The 21,328-nt window shown below is 39.1% G+C and overlaps 1 protein-coding gene across 1 annotated transcript; it reads left to right on the plus strand.

The window, feature by feature from the left end:
- Nucleotides 1-8,135: 8,135 nt before the first annotated feature.
- On the plus strand, nucleotides 8,136-16,309 carry TRPC5 (transient receptor potential cation channel subfamily C member 5). Its single transcript, XM_028523051.2, has 3 exons — nucleotides 8,136-8,409; nucleotides 9,775-9,914; nucleotides 15,983-16,309. Exons 1-3 carry the CDS (start codon nucleotides 8,175-8,177, stop codon nucleotides 16,307-16,309), a joined length of 702 nt encoding a protein of 233 aa, XP_028378852.2. The 5' UTR covers nucleotides 8,136-8,174.
- Nucleotides 16,310-21,328: the final 5,019 nt, after the last annotated feature.

Genomic DNA, 21,328 nt, shown 5'->3' on the forward strand with positions numbered 1-21,328 from the left:
GTTCTCATCAGGCTCTGCGAACCCCCTCTCATGGGAAGGCAGGAATATAATTGTATCATTATTTGTTAAGTGTTTCCTTCAGGAATAGGATTCTAGCTACTGGAGTCATGTCTGTGTCCCAAGTACCTGGCCAGAGTAGGTGCTTAGTAAATGTTGCTGGCTTAATAGAACTGGCTTCAGAGTGGTCCTGCCTAGAAACAGAAGGAAAGTGACTTCTTAAATGCCCTTCGAGCCTTGACCAGGTGGCCCAATTGATTGGACCATCATCCCTACACCAAAAGGTTGCAGATTCAGTTCCTGGTTGGGGCACATACCTGGATTGTGGGTTTAGTCGCAAGTCGGGGCACCTATGGGAGGCAACCGATTGATGTTTCTCTCTTGGATCTCTCCCTCTCTATCCCTTCCTCTCTCTAAAATCAATGAATGTATCCTCAGGTGAGGATTTTTTTTTTTAAAACCCTTCTAACATTGAGGGTCCCTGTTTTCTGAGAGGGAGAGGGAAAAAGAGAGAGAGAATGAGAATGTGAGGAAGGTGTAAGAGAGTAAGCAATGGTTGCATGGGCAGAAAGTGCAGAACATCCTGTTCTTGACTTTCGTTAAGCAAACAGGAGCCATGTTGCACTGGTCTCTCTAGGTCATGCTCCTGAATATTCATCCAGTGAAAGACACTTGAAGCAAGTTTATTGCTTTGAGCTAAAGCCATACTCATGGAATCTTCCATCTAACTTCAAGAAAGCCCTGAAGTACCTCTCCTTGTCATCCAGCCCTGAAAAAAATCATCCTTCCTGCAATACTGACTTGCCAGTCTTTCTCAATGAAAAATTCTCTTCTTTATCTACCAACTTGCCTCCCTTCCTCTAAAATGTGTCTTACAAAATAGTCCACTTTTTCATTCTGAGATTTGTTAGAGTTATTTATAGGATCTGACTGTACAATCAGCACTGTACTGATTGAAATTGGATGTACCTCTCCAATGCACTATTCTTCCCTGCCCCACTATCCCTAACCCTACTACCACCACTTTCAGTCTCCTTTCCAGAATTTCAATCCAATAATTGGCATGACAAAACACACCCTCAGAACATTCAGAAGAATTGATAATGGAAGCAGTGCTGACGTGTGCAAATTTGAGATCTGTGTCAAGTCACATATGTAGTCATTTCAAGACTATCCAAGAAGCAACAATTTTCCAACTTATAATAATAGCTGTAATTATGGAAATAGCTAATTGATTGTTTATTTGTCTAATATTTACAATAATCTATGATAAAAAATGACTAGTTGCCAGGGGCTAAATTAACTCTCTTAATCTTCATAGGTGTAGCATGGATTACTAGTATAATCTTCATTTTTCAGATGGGGAAAGTGAGAGACAGAGAGATTAAGTAACTTGTCAAGGACACCCAGCCAGGAAGTGGTGGAGCTGAAATTTTAACACCAGGTCTTTCTATCTGACTACAAAGACCATGCTACTGCTCTACCATATTAGAAATATCTTTGTATTTGCAGCCTATGTTGCACTGTTAAGCTAACAAATACATATGGGAAATGCCATCTTCCATTTTGAGGATATTTCAAAGCACTTTGCCATCCATAAACCATTTGATCACTATGTCATCCCTATGAGGAAGGTATGGTGGGTGGTGGGATCACCCTAGCACAGATAAAGACCCAAACACAAACACTTGCCCCAAGTCTCACTACAAATCAGGAGCCAAATCAGAGTCAGAGTTCAATAAAGATGTTTTCAAAATGTGTTATTTATTACTGAGAAGAGTTAAGCTTCCTCCACCTCCTTTTTTCTGATTTCATGCTGAAGATTGTAAAGGAAGTGGGCAGCTCACAGCAGGTCATGAAACCCCCATCCAAAAATTCTTGAAACTGTGAAAATTATTTGGGCATACCTGATTTTATCTCCCATTCACCACAGTCCTTCAGGATCTGCACTACTTGAACACATCCTGTAATCTAAAGAGGGGGGTTGGAAACTTGGTCCTTAAGAACTAGATACACTGAAGACATAACCACATCTCACCATAGGCCTTGCCATTGTTTTCTTTTATTGATTGATTACAGGTTCACAATTCTAAAATCTACCAAGTTCTGAAAACCAAAATAAAAAAATTAACAAATTTTCTTTTTTTTTTATTTCAATCATTGTTCAAGTACAGTTTTCTCCCCCCTACTCCCAACAAATTTTCTATCAAACCTTATATGATGGAAAACTGACATAAACTGTTGTGAGGAAATTTGTGGTCTTGATTTATCCCATTGAGTCTAAGTATTCATAGGTTTCACTGCTGAAATATTAATGTATTTGATTATAATATGATTGCCAGATATATTACAGAACATCTGTGAAACTGAAATTTCAGGTAAACAGTGAATAATTTTAAATGTAAATATGTTTGTTACAATATTTGGGACATAGTTATACTAAAAAATATATTCACTATTTATCTGAATGCAAATGTAACTAGATGCCTTGCATTTTTATTTGATAAATTTGGCAACCCTGAGTGCTGCCTCAAACTCCACTGGGGGTGTTACATAATATATGGCACAGACATATTACTGTTCTAAAATCAAACAAATTTACAATTCCAAAACACATCTGGTCCCAAGAGCTTTTGAATAGGGGCTGTGGATACGTATACCTGTAGCATCCTTCCAGAAGTGAGCTTGGTACTGCCATGGCACCCAGCTCTCAAAGATTTCTGCCATCTGATTCAGTTGCCTCTTTGGCTCTCATTATATTTCCCCTCTGTTATGTTAGATGTATCATTAGCTTGATCAACAATTTATTGCTCTCTGCTTCTCCCTGGTGAGAAGTTTTCCAATACAGTCTCCCATTTTTCCTTCTAGAATGCCCTTTTTGGAGTAGGAAGTGAGCTCCCGTCACCCTCTGCTGCTATTTCATCACTAGAAGAAGCAATTGCATTGGACATAATTCAGCCACAGTGGATGCTTTCAGAGCTCATCACCTCTAGCACAGGAGAATTATAACACCTGCCAGAAAAGCCCATTTAGCTAATTCTGAATGCTGTGTATACTTGAAAATGAAAATTATATTTTAAATAATGTGCTCTAAACCAGAGTTTTCAGCATCTAGCTTCACCTTCCTTCATTTAGTTAAATTAGTGAAGCTTAGCTCTAGTTTGAAAATAGAGGTATGATTGCCACTTGACTTATATTGTGAGTTTGCACCTGGGCTGCCATTGATATTGGTATCCCATCTCAGGAATCACATCTGTTAGCTAATTGCAACAGCAGCCAGCTAAATACAAAGTGTCTCAGTAATACCTGAGTAAACAGGCATCTCCTTTTAAAAATAATCTCCATCAATTAATTATGTGGGTAGAAAAGTATCAAATTGTGTTAGAGACTACATGTAATATGTAGGGACTACTTCCATTCATAATATGGGCCTAAACTACTTGCCAAAATCTATTCTTTGTCTCAAATTTCTGCTGCAGTGATAAAAAGCTGAATCATTTTGTGATAGTATGGCTCAGCAAGATCACTGTAATGGTGAGAGAAGAAAGATGTTCTGAACATTTCTTCCTCTTAAAAAAATTTGCATTGCCACTAATTTATTTTTTGAGCATTTTCTCCTCATCAGAACCCAGCTTAATTAGCAACTACAAAACAAACCAATAAAATTCATTCTAATATCGCTGATCATTTCTGCTGGCTGGCTTTTTAAATATAGCCTTATACACACCCAGCTATCTTTTGACATGCAATGCAATGAAAGTTGGGCCTATTCCAATATGCAACCATTCACTGAGGGAGCATAAGAAAGTTATGGAAAGATCAGTAGATCTTTTCAAACTACCAAGAAAGGCCCTCATCTCAGATCTTGTCGTAGCTTGGGACTCAATTTTTCTTTAAAACCCTCCTCATCTTCTCCCTGGGGTGGGAGTGGTGATTCATTCTCATCTTTCAGATATTCTTTTCCTCCACATGAACTAAAGGAAGAAGTGTTTAGAGCTGTAAGTTCCCCAGTTTGAAGTCAGCTGATCTCTTTTAGGAAACACACAAAGATAACCCATTGCCAATTACTTCCCAGAAAAACAGGTCTGTATTATTTTTTTCACAAACCTTTGAATGCTAAACATGTCAAGGTGACCGTATTTCCAGTCTCCCCTATTGCACTTTTGTACACATCAACAATTTCAAATCATCTGAAAATACCCAGGTAAGTGACTAAATGTGGGACTGGAAGCTCACTACTACTAGCTTTTTTTTTCTCTGCCTCATGATATGGCTTACTTCTCAAGAGGGTATCTGCCACCCTCAGATTCTCTGCTCCTACCAGGGGACTTTCCTTCATTTTTCATTGCTTCTTCAGAGAGCGGAGACTCAAACAATAACCAGGGAAATCTATCCCTAGCTCACTACTCTGAAATGATCTCTCACTACAGTGCTTGACACACAGTAGGCACTCAATTGATCATTGTTATCATTATTACAATTTAACCTCTCTGATCCTCGGTTTTCTCATCTGTAAAGTGGGTGTAAATATATTATTAATGGGAAGAGAGAGCCAAAAGCAAGGCCAGATGTGTGGGATGGAGGTATGGGTAGGGGGTGAGCCACAATAGGAGTGTTCCATATATTCAGAGAGTGGGTAAGGAGAAGAAATGTGAAAAGTATTTAGTGAGATAAGAAATGCACCTGAAGCAATACTAATTGACAAGAGCCTATAAAACTTTGCCATCAGCACATTGTTGTGTGTGTGTGTGTGTGTGCGTGCATTCACGGAGGACAAGAGACAGAGTAGGAGGGAAGAGAGGGAGAGCACGAAAGTCACCTGGCCTCTTAGTAATGGGGCTATGGGTGCTTTAAGTTTTCTTCTTCAAACTTCTGTATATTTTCTAAAATTTAAATAATGATTATGCATTAATTTTAGAATTGGAAAAAATATAAATACTAGTTGAAATTTATATCTATATATATATATATACACACACAAACCAAACTTCTGGGTTTGTTAATATATGCAAAGCACTTTAAAAGTACCCAAAACATAAGAAGTCCTGCATACATTTAATCTGTGACTATTATGAGTGCTACTAGAGACATGCTTTGAAAGAACACAACATGTGAGGTGAAAAGAGAATCCTCTGTGTGTGTCCATGTCTGGGGGGACTTTGGTGAAAAAGAATTATGTTGGATTATGTGTTTGAAATGTCCCCTGGGCAGCTGAACATTAAGGTCTGAAATTTAACAGGGAGGCAGAGAGGAAAAATGTATCATTTTAACAAATACATTAATGCCTGCAAAGCCTTTTGAGGTATGAAATGTCATACAACATACAAAATTGTCCCTCCCCTTCAGACACCCATTACTGTAAGAAGGCCAAGTCATGGATTCTACATGTAAGTAAGTGTAACATGAGACAGGCTCTGAGAGGTATCACAAGGAAGAAGCAAAGTAGTTTAGGTTTGAGGAGGGATCTCCTCTGGCTGGGGCAATCAGGGAAGGCTTGCAGAGGAAGTGAGATTCTCTGATTTAATGATTCTCTGCAGCTTTTCTGTATGACTCCAGTGCCTGCTGATTTTCCCCGTCTCTGAATGCCCTGAATTCCTAAGTTAGGGTGCATGATAACAAAGTAGTGCACTTTTCCTAACGGTAAGTGGATCCAGTTTGCATGACTAAATTTTATTCTGACCTTTCCTTTTACAAACTGGTGGTAACATGAGATGAAAGGGGTATTTTTTTAATGTCTTTTCTAACAAAATCTCTTGATTTGGAGGGCAGTGGCCTTCACTGGTCTGTGAGAGCCAACCATCTGGGAACCTGACACTTTTACCATTTGTACTGCCTGTGAAGGTCTCTGAGCGCAAATAGTATTGTTCTGTTACTTGCTTTACATGAGTTTCACTGGTCTCTCAAAGAGATCCTGAATCACTCTCAGTCTCTCTTGTTGTAACTCTCTCCCCACGTGCCACACAGAACTGGGCACAAGAGCAGCTGCATAGAAATGCTTGTTGAAACACCTAAATTGAATCACATTGGTCTTATATGTCCTTGGCAATGAACAAGTCAAATTCTGTTCTGCCTTAGGTTCAGCATGTGAATCCGGCATAAGCCACATGATTATTTATACAGCTGTAGAAACAAAAGTTGCATAAAATAGACTAGTGAGAGATAATTATCTTCACTGAATGAGTGAAGTCAGACCTCTGCTGAGATTAATTCAAAGTGGTTTGCTGGTTGTCTGGGGGGAAGGGTGGGCTCTTTCCAATAGAACCTGACTTTATTCCTATCAAGAATTATCCTTTTGAGGGGCAAATAGCTATTGAGCCATTTCACTTAAAACACAGCTTTATGTCAAAGGGGAAAAAATAAGCTATAGTTTTTCCAAAAGTCCTATGCAGCAGTAAATTAAGAAAAAAATTAATTTTCAGTTCTTGCGTGGGAGCACTGGAGAAATTAAGCTTTGCAGAGAAAAAAACAACGGCAGTGAAGAGCCTAGGAGGTGTATAAAGAAAAAAAAATAGGCAGGTTGAAAACGTGAGTCCCATAAAGATCTGGCCTGGGGATAAACTATGCAGCAAAGATCTTCAGGATTTCCCTCATGTTCTTAGCATCGCTCTTCTTGCTTGTACTAGCTTCTAGTCAGGAGCCCAGACCTAGGAGGGCCCCAAAGCTTCTGGGCTTTGCTGGTAGGCAGGTCCCTTATATATAGCTAAATAATTAACTAATATCATATACTTACTTTAAATTCTTAACAATAGATAGTAGTTTCATATATTACTACATCCTAAAAACATAAATATAACTCCAATGCCTTAACCTAAAATAATACGTGATATGGACATTTCAATCACTGTGGTAAGGTCAATGGGTAAGATATTGGGAATATCAGCTTTTTGCAAGCTTCAAACCATACTGTTCATGGGTTTTTTATGACCTTGGTCTTTGGTCAGCCAAGCTAGTGCTCCAATACTGGCTCCACCACTTTCTAAGAATATAAGCTTGGGCTCAGTCCCATCCTCTGTAAAATGGGTATAATACTAATATCTGCTTTTAGAGTTGCTATGAGATGATATATGTGAAAATCTGGTACAGTGCCTGGCACACTATAAGAGCTCAATATATGGTAGTTAATTTGATTATGTTAAGAACACTTTGTAGTTGCAATTCCTAAGAGACTTGACTTAGCTACCAGAGTTCACTCCCCTGCATACACTAAGGAAAAAGGCTCTAGAGACGGAGGGTCCTACCAAGATTCATCCAGCACAGTTTTATTTAATCACTGACACTTTGTAGACTGATTTTAAGTAAAAGCCCATCTGAGTTGTATACATGTTGTAATATTGGCCCCCAAATATATATTTCTTCCTTTGCATATCTTGACTGGAGAAGGTGTTAAATAAATGGAAGAGTAACAACCTGATTCATTGCTAGCTAACCAAGAGGTGCTCAGAACCAAAGGAGAGAAAACACAAAATCAAAAGGGGAATTCATTTCCATACTAAATCATAGCCACAGGCATGAACTGATTCCCTGCCAGTTCGTGTTTGCCCAAAGTGCACATTTGTTGATGTGTTAGATAGGCTAGGGGAATGAATAAATGTAAATCTATTTGAAATGAAATATCCCCATGGTTATCTGCTAAAAGGCATGTAAATTCACAGGAGAACTTTATAAAACAGCTACCCAGACTCTACCCACCCCCACCCCCACACACAAAGATGCTCATTTAGTCAGCCTGTGGTCTCCCTGGGATATGGATTTTTAATGTTCCCTGGGTGATTTTGATGCAGACCCAGCTTTTAGGAATCATTTCTGTAATACGATGGGAAGGGGAATAGAGAGGCATGTCAGAGAACAAACCAAACAGAGTGACTTTGTTTAATACATGAAACAAATAATCCTAAGGAAGATCTAGTCTTGACATGTAGAGCTGTCTCTTGGGTTAGATTCACTCATGGGAACCTAGAAACCAAGCCTCTTTGGGGACTTGTCCATGCACCTGGCTGTAAGCTAGGAAAGGTATTATGAATGTAGACTGCCTCCTGGTAATCTAAGATGCCTAAATTTTTCTCTTCTTTTCCCAGTTTGTTGCTCAGCCCAATTGCCAACAGTTGCTTGCCACTCTGTGGTATGATGGCTTCCCTGGATGGCGACGGAAACACTGGGTAGTCAAGCTTCTGACCTGCATGACCATTGGGTTCCTGTTTCCGATGCTGTCTATAGCTTATCTGATCTCACCTAGGAGCAACCTTGGTCTATTCATCAAGAAACCTTTTATCAAGTTTATCTGTCATACAGCATCATATCTGACCTTCCTCTTCATGCTTCTCCTGGCTTCTCAGCACATCGTCAGGACAGACCTTCATGTACAGGGGCCTCCTCCAACTGTCGTGGAATGGATGATATTACCTTGGGTTCTTGGTGAGTCAAAAAGACCAGGGTATGGCCATACTGACTGCTGGTCTTGTCTAAAGAAACTACTGAAATAGTTTTACTGGCCCTGAACTAAGGCAGTTCCCTCCGTGCAGTGGGATACTCCTTTGTTAGGACTCGCAGAAATGTAGTTCCTTCTTTCCTAGGCCCTGGTCACTCAGTATTGCCTGTCTTACAGTGAGATTGGCAATGTACCCAGGGGTTGTTTCTGTTAACCTAACATCATCTAAGACAAGGAAGATGTCTGTCAGTTGGTTTAGAAGGAAAGCCAAGTGTCAATCAGGATGGGCCTCAGGTAAGTTAGTTAGGCAAGGCACATGCTAATCAGTCTATTCAATGCCCTCTTTCCTACAACTGGGAGAGGGGGCACATAGATCTATTGCTTTCTGATGGCTATCCCACACAATCCCGGTACTTATTCAGAGTAGACATACTATTTGGATACTGATTTTACAATCAGGAGGGGAACCTGGGAAATTCACACAATTCATGATAAAAGCAGCCTCACCAGTAGTCTCTAAGCATAGTTAGATTGCACTGGATCCTCTAATGCATTGCCATCCTCTAAGTCCTTGCTTTTCAAACAGTGGATCCCAATCCAGCAATGCCAGCATCACCTAGAGCTTATTAGACATACAGACTATCAAGTCCCACCCTGGGTCTACAGAATCAGAGTCTGCATTTGAACATCATCCACAGGTGACTCACATGCACTTTAAAGCCTAAGAAGCACTGCTTTAGACTATGGCCATACCCTTTACTGCTTTCCACATTTCAAGGCATCTCTATGTTATCAAGCAGAATTCCATGAAATCACCACACAATGAGAAGAGAGAGGAGAAAAAAAGGATTCTAAATTATTTTGGGCCCTACTGCCTGGCTGCAGCTCTGACATTGAGTATTTTGTTCTATGGCAGGCTTGCTCACTTCAAAACTTGTTGAGACATTTCCCCCAAGCACATATTGGAAACTAAGAACTATGAGATAATATTGACCAAATTAATTTATTGATGAAATTACTCCCACTCTAAAATTGGAAGTTGGTAGAATCTGCCATCCAAAATTATAACAGCATTCCAGTAACTATAGTAATAACACTCAAAGTGAGTAGTAGCCAGAAAAGTATAACATGTGCATATTCAGGTAAAGTCTATCAGGTTTGGTAAGTTCAAGACTGGGAGGCAAGATAGAAAAGAAAAATAGGTAAATGATTACTTTGTCTAGGGGCTTTATGCCACTGACCCCAATTGATTCACTTTTTCATCTTTCGTTACTTGGGGGCATCCTACTAAAATGACTATGATGACTATTCTGACCCTGTGAGGAAATATACCTTTTGCTTCCATTCTTCAGGTTTCATTTGGGGGGAGATTAAAGAAATGTGGGTTGGTGGATTTGCTGAATACATCCATGACTGGTGGAACCTGATGGATTTTGCAATGAATTCACTCTACCTGGCAACTATTTCCTTGAAGATTGTGGCCTATTTAAAGGTAACTTGGAATGTCTGCCATTTTTCTTATCTAATTATTTGGGTTACATTAACTTTTAGCACTCAGGACATAAACAGTTTAAGGGGAAAATGTTGATGACAGTCCCATCCCTGTGGGCAAGTACCATATAAACATTCTTTAATAGTTTGTAAGCGTTGTCCACCTAAGCAAGGAAAGTGGAGGATGGAGCAATTTGTAAATGAATCCTTAGCTTCTTAAACTCTGAAAGTAAAATGGCTTTCAGCCACCCATCCATGCAGTAAGCACTTAAATCCCCTCTACCAATATCTTTTCCAAGAAGATGGCCTACTAATGCTTACATAGGAAAGGGGAAAAAAAAAACACTAAACTCACTATCTCCAAACGCTTCTCTCAACCCTTGTCACTTCATTAAAAAGTGCTAACTTTATATTTTTCTAATATTTTATTTCTTTGACACATTCATTAGCAACCCTTCTTCCCTGTGGGCTCAAACCAAACAAGGCTGTTCCTTCTCCATAATACTGCATCCAGTATGCAGTCATCTCTCTCTAACCCACTGAGTTGCCTCTTCTCAAAGCTAAATATTCACACTTCCCCAAGTGTTCTTCGTGTGACAGATAACAGAACACTAGAAACTTCACTGCATGAGACATAAACCTTTAATTGTCTCTGCCTCCCTCACCACTTCTACCACCAGGATGATCATTCAAGCTATGATAAATCCATCTTTTTTAATATTAGCCAACCTATGTCTGGGTACCAATTCATATAATGTATATATATACACACACACACATACACACACACACACACACATACACACACCAACTTGATGTGTTTCCAGAATGTTGTACAGCCTAAATTATCCTGAAAAAAAATAGTTTCATATTCTGCCCATCACATTGGATAGTCACAGGCTTCAAGTTCAGGTTTGGTAGTCATTAGATAATGGAATGGCCATCATCCTACTACCTGAATTGAACTTCTCCAGTATGAGAAAAGGCCGACGATTCAGTCACCATGGTTATCTAGTCAGTCATGCTCTTTAGCACTAAATTCTGCATGAAGTTTTAACATGGGAATATAGCTTTCCCCAAATCCCCAACAGCTTACTTTATTTTTATATCCTTAATGTGCATATTGCATAAATCTTAAGATCTTTGGAGCACGAACATTGAATGCAGTCATGAAACATTTTTAAGAAGCCTATGTTGTTTGGCACACACTTACAACTTCTTTACAAGAAAAACCTGGTGAGGAAACATTTGAATGTCTGGTTAATGTGGCTGGATGAAATCCATGTCATTTTGGCACTCTGCTGACTAAGTAACACTGTTTGCCTAAAAATAAATCCTTTCTTTGGAAGTAGTATTTATACACTGGAGGGACAATTAATTATCAATCTAGAAATTGATGGCTTTTTCTTAAACAGGAAGTTTAGAATAAATGATCAAGAAAATTATTAACTCTTGATGATATGAAAATGTACCTGTTGATGCCTAACATTAGCTGATCGCATAACCTATCCAAATTCACTGGTAAGGCTTCCAAGAAGCTAGACACTTCCCCACCACAGAGTATAAGGGTAAATCAGCTCTACTAAGCTGAGTGAATGTCCCTTAACTGAAAAATACTTAACTCAAAGGAAACATTTGCCAACAAGCTGGAGTCCTTCAATAAAAAAGATTTATAAAACAAGACATGCCACAGGCAGACTTTGGATTTGCAATGAAAAATTATAAATGGGCAGTGTAGTCTAATCATTCACAGAGCACACCAGCCTGAGTTGAACTTCTCTAACCAGGATGAGTCAACCCATATGAGGTAAAGCCCGAAAAGCTCCGGTCCTCAGTTTCCTTGAAACATTTCAGATCATCATTGTACTGAAGAAGTACAGAAGCACCATGGGATAAGCTGGACTTAGAGGTTTTTTTGTTAGAGTAAAAAACTAGTCAACGACATATATAAGGTCTGTCTGGGAAAAGTCCATCCATTGTTAATATAGTGAGAAAGGATTGCATGACATCAATGTACCCTGGCGGCCAAGGAGAATGAACTGGAATGTGCATGCCTGAACAATGATGACCACTGGACTAGTCAGCGGGGGCAGTACATGCCATTGAGTGAGCATGTGTACTGTGTGGCCATCGCATTCAAAATGACTGAGCAAATAAAGCAACAAATTTGCATCAAATTTTGCATTAAGCTTGAACATTCTTCCGCGCGAACTATTCAGAAGGCCACAGCTATGGGCAACTGGTGATTGGCAGCTATATCACAACAACACACCCACTCATGCATCATGTCTTATGAGGAGTTTTTTGTGAAACATGAAACCACCCAGGTGACTCAGTCCCCCTACAGCCCAGATTTGGCACTCTGCAACTTCTGGCTTTTCCCAAAATTAAAATCACCTTTGAAAGGGAAGAGATTTCAGATAATCAGTGAGACTAAGGGAAATACAACAAGACAGCTGGTGGTGATTGGGAGAACTGCATGAGGTCCCAAATTGCCTACTTTGAAGGGGACTGAGGTGCCATTGTCCTGTGTACAACGTTTGTTGTATCTTGTATCTTCTTCAGTAAATGTCTCTATTTTTCATCTTACATGGCTGGATACCTTCTGGACAGACCACAAATAGTCCATTTCATGTGGTCTACAACAACAGGAACCAAAAGGCATGTACTGAAGTATTCAAAAGGAACAAATACATATAAGGTTGGCCCTCAGTTCCCCCCTCCAAATAACCATACAAATAAAGAATAATTGTTCTTTTGTCTTCTAAGATCTCATCACCTAGATTTATTTCACCAGCACCTTAGTTCCATTGAATTGTAGTTCTTTCTTTAGCCAGTACTTGGCTGTAGACACACACGTACCCATTGTTGTTATGACTGAGTCTCCACATTAGTCTGTTCCCCCTTCTGTTTTGCTTTAGAGCTAACAGAATGTAATTCACACCCCTTTGGAAGGCATGAAGGTAAGGTACATTCCATCTCAGAAAATATGGGAAAAATCACTTTCCTCCCAAAATCATTAATGCAAGAGTCAGGAAACCCAAATTTAATCCTTGCTTTGATATTCACAAGATGGATTACCATAGGTCATCCTTTAACCTCTCTGACCCTTAGATTCTGCCTCTGAAAAATAATATTGGACTAGATCTGTGGCTTTCAATCTTTTAATTTTTCCATGGAACCACATCTTGAAATTAAAACTTATGCAGAAGTTCAATATATTAAAGAACTTAAAGGATTGAATGTGGAATGAGGAATGCTCTTCCAGGCCTCTTCTTTGGCTCCCACAGTGGCCACCAGATAGATGCCTCCACTGATGTCTCAGGTTTCAAGGAACAAAGTTGAAAGACCGCTTGTGTTAGATTGGGAGCTAGAAAACTATGGTTTACAGGGACAATTTGGCCTCCTGCCACATGTATTTTTTTTTACCTACTCTCTATTAGTTCTACAAGAAAAGAGTTAAGTAATGGCTACAGGGACCATAGATAGAGTCCACAAAGCCAAAAACACAGGATGGGGCAAATGTAGGTTTACAGTGGTTCATATGGAAAATGATACAATAATTAATACAATTAATGATTAATTGTATTAATCATTATTAATACAATTAATAATGATACACAAAAACCACTGTGTTTTGTGAACTCACAATGGCAAAGGTACTTTTGCCCCACCGTGTATGTACTATCTGGCCCTTAACAGAACATTTTTGCTGACCTCCATAATAAACAAGGTCCAAATGTATTTCCTGCTCTCATATTTCATATCTTTCTTCAAAGGTGTATGCAAAGCAGAGATATTTCACAAGAATCATCTTTCACACTTCTGAGTGTTCTGCAAATTCAGGCTCACCATCTAATGGGCAGCAGACTTCCCTGTGATTATAGTTGTGGCTGTGCAGGGAAAAAATCCTAAATTATGAGCTATACATTTTCCAGTTCCTAATTTCTAGTTTTAAACCATAGGTCTGTTTTCTTATCAGCAAATATCATCTGTCTTTTACATATACCTCAAAACCTTTAAAAGCCTATCTGCCATATGTGCTGTGATATCAACTATGATATAAGTAACATTTAATAGAAACAGTGCTAGGCTGAGTCTTTACAGATTGGAGTTTTAGTCCTGGACCTGACATCAACTTGCTGTGTGACCTTAGGCAAGTCACTCTGCCTCTCTGTATTTCAGTTCCTCCACTTGTAAAACAGGCATAACAATGCCCACCTCTCTACAACAGAGCAGCGTATCTTTTTGGAAGGAAAAATGTAGAGATATAAGATTGGGCCAAGTGTACAAAACTGATTAGCCAACTAAAGTCTATCTGAAACAGAAGCAGAATTGTGGCAAGTTTTCTCCAAACTCCTCTGACAGTACAGAATATTGGATATACACAAATTAACAATACCAGTTTCCTCAGTTGTTGGAACTGAAGCATATTTTAGAAATGCTAACAATACAATTTGGCTCCCAATGCAACATTTTCTCAGGAAGTTGTTTACATATAGTCCTGAAAAACTGTGACATTTAGATGAGAGCACAAGACAATGTGCTTCAGGTTGAATTTCAGGCCAAATCTACTTCTATCTTAGGAAGGTAATAAGCAATTTCCTGTATTTCCATAATATCTCCCTTCATGGTGTACACAGACTTTCACATATGCATACATAATCATGAATGTGTGTAGTGGGTAGGTGTAGATATTATCTTCATTCTATGGTGAAGTTGAGAGATAAAGGCAGTTTTGGGGATTATTTGTTTGTTTTTTTTTTAAAGTAAACCTGATCTTTAATGGGGGATAGGAGGGAGGGTTGTTCCAGTGGGAATGGGGTTAGGGTGTCAGAAGCACATCCCCTTGCAGGCCAAGTCATCTCTGGCCTCCTGGAAGTGGCTCTGCAGCATGTAGGCATTGTCCTCAAGGGTGAGGAGGGCAAGAGCAAAAGCAGAATGACCCTGAGGTGAACATGACAAAATCAGCACAGTGGTTCCTTGGCTCTGCCTGGGCAGCCCTGACCATGGAAGCCCTGGGCCTAAAGCTGCCTTCGTCATGCTGGGAGGTCCTGTGGCCACTGCCCACTTACTTGTGGTGTCTGCCAGCTGCTATGCCCTGGACACTGTGGGCTATTGTGTGGCTACTTTTCATGAGAGGTAAAGATGGTTTTAAGTGACAAATTCCAGTTTGACCTTGGGTCTCACAATGAAGCCATCTTTCTACAAGGCGGGATACCCAACATTCTAGGAGCTGGAAATCCCGGACAGGGCTGAAAAATGGATAACAACCCTAGAAATACTGATTCTTCCCCGCCTTCAACCCTCTGGTTCTTCATTTGTACTATAAGGATATTCCAACTTGTAGAGCTGTCAAGGGAAAATAAAATACATGCATACACCCCTGTATGGGCAGTATTAAATTCATTACATGGAAGATAGACATGCCATTTGTAATAGTATGGAATATATTACAGACTGCAAAAAAGTTAGCAGAAACCTCTGAGTAACAATCCTCTGAGGATGCTCCATCAGCCCCAAACTGCACTTAGCTGGGAAATCAGGATAAGCACTGTACATGCTGTAGAGGCTACACATATTCCTTGTCCTTTGGTAACAATCTGTCCGTGGTGCTCAGACAAAATGGATGGTGAATTGAGGAGGTAAATTTAATTTGAAATCTCATTAGGAAGGAGAGTAGTTTGTCTCCACTATGTTGGTCATACCAGTGGCTCAGTTCCAGTGACACTCCCCAACAATCTGGGAAACCCACAGTTAGAATATGTCTGTTGATAAACCATGGGTGATTGCTCCAAATGAATGCCCTGAAAATCATTTTTCTATGTTTATATGCTAGTCATATATTTGGATGGAAGGAAAAAGTTATTAGCATCATGTATTCTTCTGGTGGGAAAAAAAAAGCGTTTTTCCATTTATACAACAGATCCTGTGTATGTAGGATCTGTTGTATAAATGAATGTTTGGTGCTTACTTTGGTGACTTTATTTGGGTGCAGAAGAGAGGAAAGAGAGTAAAGTTTTATAAATGCTCACTGTGCTTCTCATCTTGTGCACTTCTTTCTTTCAGTATAATGGTTCTCGTCCAAGGGAAGAATGGGAAATGTGGCACCCAACTCTGATTGCAGAAGCACTCTTTGCAATATCCAACATTTTAAGTTCATTGCGTCTCATATCCCTGTTCACAGCCAACTCCCATTTAGGGCCTCTGCAGATATCTTTGGGGAGAATGTTGCTTGATATCCTCAAATTCCTCTTCATCTACTGTCTGGTCCTTCTGGCTTTTGCCAATGGATTGAACCAGCTTTACTTTTATTATGAGACCAGAGCAATCGATGAGCCGAACAACTGCAACGGGATCCGATGTGAAAAACAGAACAATGCTTTCTCCACGTAAGACTCTCCCTCTCCTCAATACCTTTTTCAGCCTTCTCCTTCTTTGCCCCATTTTCAGTCCACAGCTTCATCATTGTCTCTTGGCAGTGCCTGCAGAGCTCACTCACAGATCAACCTGAAGGGTCTGAGGTGGAGGAAGGTTCTTCACTTGCCACAGCAGACTAGGAGAGGAAGTAGACTTAGGTCAGGGAGCTGGTAGTCAAACACACAGCTGGGCTCCCAGGAACACATCTAGAGTTAAACTATTTTGGTAGCATTCCACATTTTTAAAAGAATTCATGGGAAGGGAGTATATAATTTCTCACTCAAAAAGCATCACTCACCAAGGAAATGAAAGAGCAAGGCTATTCCTCTGAACAAGTGACTGGAGAGCTAACTTAACCATTCTGAAGCAAGAACAAAGAAAACAGAAGGATACAAACATATCTTACTGCATCCTATGATATTGTGATTTAAAATAAGAAATATGTACATGATCTTCATGCCCCCTTTTCTGACACAGAGCTTCTAAAACACTTTTGGAATTTCCAAAGTGTTGGGAGTGATAATGTGTCTTTGTTATATCAATGAGGTGACATTTGGAAAGCACCTAAGGATGGGGGCTGGTAGCCAGTGGAGACAACCACATGATCAGAGAATTTGAAGTTTTAGTCCTACCCCCTTGACCTCCAGGGAGTGGAGAAGGGATGGAGATTGAGTTCAATCACCAATGGCCAATGAATTTAATCTATCATGCCTATGTGTTGAAGCCTCCATAAAAATCCAAAAGGATATATATCTGAGAGCTTCTAGGTTGGTGAAGATGTTGGGAGATGTGTTTGGAGAGGGCATGGAAGCCCCACACTCTTTCCACATATCTTGCCTTATGCACCTCTTCCATCTAGCTATTACTGAGTTATATCTTTTTATAATAAACCAGTAATTTAGTAAATAAAATATTTCTCTGAGTTCTGTGAGATGCTCTAGCAATTTAATTGAAACCAAGAAGAGATTGATGGAAAACTCTAGTTCAGCGATTTTCAACTGATGTGCTGCAGGACACAGGTGTGCCTACAAGAATTTTTAAAACAGGCAACACCTGACTATTTAGTTAGGGGCACTGACCTTTTTCCTTATATTGTCAAATAAAAAAAATAACAACAGCCAACACAACAATAGCCACCTGGTGTGAATGAATCAAAATTATACCTATTTTTTAATCAGAGCAGCAAAAAATATATTTTTTGGTGTGTGCTAGAATTTTAGTAGTTTATGTGTGTCATGAGATGAAAAAGGTTGAAAATTGCTGCTCTAGTCTACAGCCAGTTAGTTAGAACCATGCCTGGACTTTTGAATGGGATCTGAAGTGGGGGGAGGGGCAGTCTTATGGGACTAAGCCCTTAACCCAGCAATGTCAGAATTGAGTTGAATTGTAGGACCACCTAGATGGTGTTGAAGAATTGGTGGTGTGTTTATGTGGGGGGACCTACCTACACCCAAATATTGGAATTGAGTTCAGAACCCCTTAGTTGATGTCAGAGAAATGGGATTTGCTAGAATAGCCCTGGTTCACAGAAACATGTAGTGGTTTGGGAAGAGGAAAAAAAAAGAGAAAGGCATAAAATAATGAACCTTTGCTCCTTAGATGGCTACCTAGTCACCTATGGTATGAAACTGCAGTTGTGCTGTAATAGGTTACTAAAGGTAAAAGTTACCAATGGAATTTACAAATGGTAGTAAACCTGACTCTGACTTGGCTCATGGGATATATAAGGAAATGGGAAATAATAAGAAGCATGCTAAACATACAATCCCTTGGTTGTTATTATCTGTAATAGTTAAAATTAAAATAAATTGCTGGGTTGGGCCTTAATGCTAAACCAAGCTGAGACTTGAATCACTCTGAGCTTGGGACTCCAGCCTCAAAGCTTCCCCCCAAGGGAACAATTATGCAGGGACAATAGAAAATACCTCTAAGACCTGTGGTCAGCAAGAAGGTTGTCAATGCAGGGAGAGGGTGACACCAAGAAACTACTGAAATCAGAGAGTACAGAGTGAAGAAGTTGTTTCATTTTGTAGTTTAATATTACCAGCTTCCTGAGGAACCTTTACTTAAATGTATTGTGAGAGTAACTAATATGGGGACTATGTCTTTGGTTTTGAATGCCGCAGAGTGAAAGAACATATTTAGGTTGATGCAGAACCCACAGCTCACTATGGAACAATCAGGGATCAGAAATGGCTGTAAGTGATCCACACACACAGGACTATTTCTGAGGCAACAGCCAGGATAAAAGCCACTAAGGTCTATTTATCCTGAGAAGGACTTTCTATCTCCCCCTGTGAATGTGGAGCAAAGTGGAGTCCCTCAGATTAAGCAGCTGATATGTTTCATATGCAAGCCATGTGGGACTAGTTTTATGATGACTGGGATATTCATCGCTGAATATGCCCATTTCCCAGGTCATGATAAATGCTATAGTTAAGGGGGCCACTTTCACATGGGCACCCTGTGTTACCTTACTCATGCAGAACCCAGGGACAGATGGGTTTTTGCATCTCTTTCTAAGTCCCTGGCCTTCATTGGCAAATGCCTCCTAAATACACCTGGCTGGGCCACAGGCCTCAAACACAAAATGTCCACAGCTAAATTCCTTATCTCCACATCCCCACCCCAAACCTATTTTCACTTAATTCCACATTTTACTAAGTGACACCAGCCAGAATCCTAGGAGTCATCTGGGACCACCACCCTTTCTCTCATGCAACACATCTAGTTTCTCACTCAGCCTTTTAAGTTCTACTTCCTAAATATTATATTTCTTGAATCCATCCTCTACACATATACACCATTGTATTGGTGTCTTTGTTCAGGCCTGAATTATCTCTTCCAAGAACTGTTGCATGCATAACTAGTCTCCCAGCTTATGTCTTTAAAACTTTTTATTAAATTTATTGGGGTGACATTAGTAAATAAAATTATATAGGTTTCAGTTATACAATTCTGTAATACATTAACTATATTATATTGTGTGGTCACCCCAAGTCAAGTCCCCTTAAATCACCATTTATCACCCCTTTACTCTCTTTTACTTTGCTTCTCCATCTCCCTTTGCTTAGTCCCTTCACCTTTTTCATCCAGCCCCCAACTCTGTCCACTCAGTTGTCAGTCTGTTCTCTATATATCTATGAGTCTGTTTCTATTTTGTTAGTTTGTTTATTTTGTTCATTAGATTCCACATATAACTGAAATCATATGGTATTTGTCTTTCACTGCCTGGCTTATTTCGCATAGCATAATACTATCCAGGTCCATCCATGCTGCTGCAAAAGGTAAGATTTCCTTCTTTTTATGGCCAAGTAATAGTCCATTGTGCAAATGTACCGCTGTTTTTTTTATCTACTCATGAACTGATGGACATTTAGGCTGCTTCCAAATCTTGGCTATTGTAAATGCTGCTGCATGAACATAGGGGTGCATATATTTTTTTGGATTAGTGTTTCTAGGTTCTTCCAATATATTCCTAGAAGTGGAATTTATGGGTCATAAGGCAGTTGCACTTTTAATTTCTTGAGGTAGCTCCATACTGTTTTCCAAAGTGGGTGCAACAATTTGCATCCCCACCAACATTACATGAGGGTTCTTTTTCTCCACATCCTCACCAACACTTGTTATTTGTTGATATATTGATGATAGACATTCTGACAGGTGTGAGGTGATATCTCATTATGGTTTTAATTTGCATTGTTTTGATCATTAGTGATGTTGAGCATCTTTTCATATGTCTATTGGCCATCTGCCTGTCCTCTTGAGAGAAGTGTCTATTTAGGTCCTTTGCCCATTTTTAAATTGGATCGTTTGTTTACTTGGTGTTGAGTTATATGAGTTTTTCATAAATTTTGGATTTAACCCCTTATCAGATGTATCATTGGCAAATATGTTCTCCCATTCAGTGGGTTGTCTTTTCATTTTGTTGATGGTTTTCTTTACTGTGTAAAAACTTCTTAGTTTGATGTAGTCCCATTTGTTTATTTATTTATTTTTCATTTTTTTCCCTTGCTGGTGAAGACATATTAGAAAAAAATATTTCTAAGAGAAATGTCCGAGATTTTATTGACTGTTTTCTTCTACGATTTTTAGGGTCTTCCATTTTATGGCCTCACATTTAAGTCTTTAATCTATTTTGACTTTATTCTTGTGTATGGTGTAAGAAGGTAGTCTTGTGTTGTTTTTTTTGTACATGTCTTTCAATTTTCCCAACAGCATTTATTGAATAGACTGTCTTTACCTAATTGTATATCCTTGCCTTCTTTGTCAAATATTAATTAACTATAAAGGCATGTGTTTATTTCTTGGTTCTCTATTCTGTTCCATTGATTTATATGCCTATTCTTATCCTAGTAGCATGCTGTTTTGATTACCATGGCCTTGTAGTATAGTTTGATATCAGGTAGTGTGATTCTCCTCACTTTGTTCTTCTTTCTCTAGATTGCTGAGTCTATTTTGGGGCCTTTTTTGGTTCCCTATACATGCTTGAAATTTTGTTCTAGTTCTGTGAAACCCACCATTGGTATATTGATAGGAATTGTGATGTATCTATAGATTGCTTTGGGAAGTATGGACATTTTAATGATGTTAATTCTTTCTGTCCATGAACATAGTATCACTTATTTGTATCTTCTTTCACTTATTTGTATCTTCTTCAATTTCTTCAGTGTCTTCCAATTTTCTGAGTATAGGCCTTTTACACATCTTGGTTGAATCTATTGCTAGGTATTTTTTTTTTCAATATAATGTAAATGGAATTGTTTTTCTTAGTTTCTCTTTCTGATAGTTCATTATTGGTGTATAAAAATTCAACTGACTTCTGGACATTGATTTTGTATCCTGCTACTTTACTGAATTTATTTATCATAAATAAATAAATAGTAGTAGTTTTGGTGGAATCTTTAGGGTTCTGTATATACAGTATCATGTCATCTTCAAATAATCATAGGTTTACTTCTTCCTTTCCAATTTGGATGCTTTTTATTTCTTCTT

Source organism: Phyllostomus discolor, chromosome X (assembly GCF_004126475.2).
Source record: "Phyllostomus discolor isolate MPI-MPIP mPhyDis1 chromosome X, mPhyDis1.pri.v3, whole genome shotgun sequence".
NCBI classification, from domain to species: domain Eukaryota; kingdom Metazoa; phylum Chordata; class Mammalia; order Chiroptera; family Phyllostomidae; genus Phyllostomus; species Phyllostomus discolor.

Coding starts and splice junctions, on each gene's coding strand:
- TRPC5 (XM_028523051.2), top strand. CDS start 8,175: ATGACCATTGGGTTCCTGTTTCCGATGCTGTCTATAGCTTATCTGATC. Junction 8,410..9,774: donor GATATTACCTTGGGTTCTTG/GTGAGTCAAAAA, acceptor TCCATTCTTCAG/GTTTCATTTGGGGGGAGATT. Junction 9,915..15,982: donor AGATTGTGGCCTATTTAAAG/GTAACTTGGAAT, acceptor TCTTTCTTTCAG/TATAATGGTTCTCGTCCAAG.